Raw genomic sequence first — 3022 nt, forward strand, 5'->3', positions numbered from 1 at the left:
CAGACAGATGCGCGCACACACACACAGATGCACACACACACACACACAGACATACACACAGACAGACATACACATACACACACACACACAGAGACATACACACAGACGCACACACACAGACAGATGCACACACACACACACATACACAGATGCACACACACACACACACACACAGAGACACACACACATGCTTTCTCTCTCTGGGTATGTCTACACTAGAAAGTTAGTTCGAACTAACGGACGTTAGTTCGAACTAACTTTCCTATGCGCTACACTAGCGCTCCGTTAGTTCGAACTTAATTCGAACTAACGGAGCGCTTAGTTCGAACTAGGTAAACCTCATTTTACGAGGACTAACGCCTAGTTCGAACTAGCTAGTTCGAACTAAGGGCTGTGTAGCCCTTTAGTTCGAACTAGTGGGAGGCTAAGGCTTCCCAGGTTTCCCTGGTGGCCACTCTGGCCAACACCAGGGAAACTCTATTGCCCCCCTCCCGGCCCCGGAGCCCTTAAAGGGCCATGGGCTGGCTACTCACTTTGTGCCAGTTGCAAGGCTGCCAGCACCCGTGCCTGCACAGCCTGCACCTGCCACACAATGAGCCAGCCATCCGAGGGCTCCCAGCCCTCCACTGCTCCCCACGACCAGCCTGGCGGCTCCCAGGAGCCTGCCCGGGGGCGCAAAAGGCGGGCGCCCGCCTGGTCAAGTGCGGAGATCGTGGACCTCATCGAGGTTTGGGGGGAAGCCTCCAATGTCCACGATCTCCGCACTAGCCACCGGAATGCGGCCGTCTATGGACGCATGGCTGCCAGCCTGGCCGCCAGGGGCCACCAGCGCAGCCGGGAGCAGGTGCGCTGCAAGATTAAAGACTTGCGGCAGTCCTACTCCCGGGCCTGCCTGCCAGGGGCTGACCCGGAGGCCTGCCCCCACTTCCACGCCCTGGACCGCCTCCTGGGGGCTCATGCCGTCCCTGCCCCCCGGGACGTGATTGACCCCGGGGCAGAGGGACCGCTCCTGGACACCGAGGAGGAGCAAGAGGGCTCTGAGAGCCAGGAGCCTGCTGCCAGCCTTCCCAGGACCCGGGACCCCCGAGGCACCCCACAGAGCCGCTCGCCTGCATCATCAGAGGCCGGGGAGGCGTCCACCTGTGAGTACCCTCGTGTTCCCCTTATGTGTACGGGGGGCTGGGGCGAGAGGGAGCCCCGGGACCGTGCGCCTGGGCCTTGCCCACCACGGAGCAGCAGCTGGGGATCCTGCAGGGGCCCTGGCCTTGCAGAGGGGAGCTGGGTTTCACACACCTGGGCCCCTGGGGTCATTGACCGCTGGTCTTCTTGCACCACAGCTGCAGCACCGGGGACTGCAGGGCGCACCACACCGCCTGCAGCAGCCGCCCGCGCCCGGGCAAGCAGGACAGCCAGGAACCAGGAGGACTACCAGAGGCGGCATCTCCGGTTCCTGGACCGACAGCTCCGTCTCCAGGACCACTGGGTCCAGGAGGACCTCAGGCTGCGCCAGAGGAGTCTGGAGGCCCTGGAGGAGCAGGGCCGTGCCCTGCGAGGCCACCTCCAGAGCCTGCTAGACCGCTTTCCATTTCCTCCTCCCCCTGCTCCCCCTCTTGCTCCCCCTCTTGCTCCCCCTGCTCCCCCTCTTGCTCCCCCTCTTGCTCCCCCTGCTCCCCCTCTTGCTCCCCCTCTTGCTCCCCCTGCTCCCCCTCTTGCTCCCCCTGCTCCTCCTGCTCCTCCTGCTTCCGCTCCTGCTTCCTCCACACCCCCTGTCCTCTCTGCCCCCCCCTCCACAACCATTCCCCACCGACGCCCCCGGACCCGCAGTGTGGCGAGACGGGAGAGGCACCCAGACTCCCACCCCTGAGCTTTCCTTTCCCTTCCTCCCTTCCCTCCCCTCCCCTTCCAGCTCCCTCGTCCCAGGTTTCCCCCTCCCTTCTCCCACCTTCATTCCTCCCTCCCCCACCCCAGTTCTGTGAAATAAACAGACGTTTTTGTTGGAAAAACAGGTGTCTTTATTTGACAGTAGGTAGGGAGGGGAAAGGGGAAGGGGGGGGTAGGGTGGAAGAAGGCCCCGGTGGGGCATGCAGGGAGAGGTCAGTCCTCCTCCTCCTCCACCTGGAAGCTCTCCCGCAGGGCTTCCCGGATCCGGATGGCCCCCCGCTGGGCTTCCCGGACGGCGGCGGTGCGGGGCTGACCGTAGTGTCCAGCCATGCGGTCAGCCTCAGCCATCCAGGCTGGCAAGAAAGCCTCCCCCTTCCGCTCACACAAATTGTGGAGCACACAACATGCCGCCACCACGGGAGGGATGTTGTGCTCGGCCAGGTCCAGACGGGTGAGGAGGCATCGAAAGCGGGCTTTCAGTCGCCCGAAGGCCCCCTCCACCACGATGCGGGCCCTGCTCAGCCTGTTATTGAAGGCCTGGCGGGAGGGATTGAGGTGTCCCGTGTAGGGCTTCATGAGCCAGGGCTGCAGTGGGTAGGCGGCATCCCCCACCAGGCAGACGGGCATGTCCACGTCCCCGACCCTGATGTGGCGGTCGGGGAAGAAGGTCCCGTCCTGCAGCCGCTGGCACACGGAGGAGTTCCGGTACACCCGGGCGTCGTGTGCTTTGCCGGACCAGCCCACATTTATGTCCGTCAACTGTCCCCGGTGGTCACACACGGCCTGCAGGATGACGGAGAAGTACCCCTTGCGGTTCACGTACCGGGACGCCTGGTGTTCCGGGGCACGGATGGGGATGTGCGTCCCGTCGATGGCCCCCCCGCAGTTGGGGAAGCCGAGGGCGCCGAATCCCCGGATGACGGCATCCGGGTCGGCGAGGCGGACCACCCTGCGGAGCAGCACCCGATTGATGGCCTTGACCACCTGCGGAGAGAGACACAGCAAAGCGTCAATCAGTGGGGCGCCCGGGTGGCTGGGAGCGTGCGTGCCCTGGCAGTGCCCCGCGCCCCACTCCCGGAAGCAACCCCCCTGGCGGCGTGTAGTACGGCCGGGACAGCCCGACCCCTCCGGTGCGGGGCGC

At 64.6% G+C, this 3022-nt stretch overlaps 1 protein-coding gene across 1 annotated transcript; it reads left to right on the top strand.

Moving 5' to 3' along the window:
* Positions 1 to 232: 232 nt before the first annotated feature.
* Positions 233 to 1999, top strand: LOC142818651 (uncharacterized). Its single transcript, XM_075899951.1, has 2 exons — positions 233 to 1142; positions 1338 to 1999. The coding sequence occupies exons 1-2, from the start codon at positions 593 to 595 to the stop codon at positions 1862 to 1864; spliced, it is 1077 nt and encodes a 358-aa protein (XP_075756066.1). The 5' UTR covers positions 233 to 592; the 3' UTR covers positions 1865 to 1999.
* The last annotated feature ends 1023 nt before the right edge of the window (positions 2000 to 3022 follow it).

Source organism: Pelodiscus sinensis, chromosome 16 (assembly GCF_049634645.1).
Source record: "Pelodiscus sinensis isolate JC-2024 chromosome 16, ASM4963464v1, whole genome shotgun sequence".
NCBI classification, from domain to species: Eukaryota; Metazoa; Chordata; order Testudines; family Trionychidae; genus Pelodiscus; species Pelodiscus sinensis.

Excerpts from the sequence above, each read along its gene's own strand:
- LOC142818651 (XM_075899951.1), top strand. The coding sequence starts at position 593 with ATGAGCCAGCCATCCGAGGGCTCCCAGCCCTCCACTGCTCCCCACGAC. Across the intron at positions 1,143-1,337 it reads GGCCGGGGAGGCGTCCACCT|CTGCAGCACCGGGGACTGCA; the intron begins GTGAGTACCCTC and ends CTTGCACCACAG.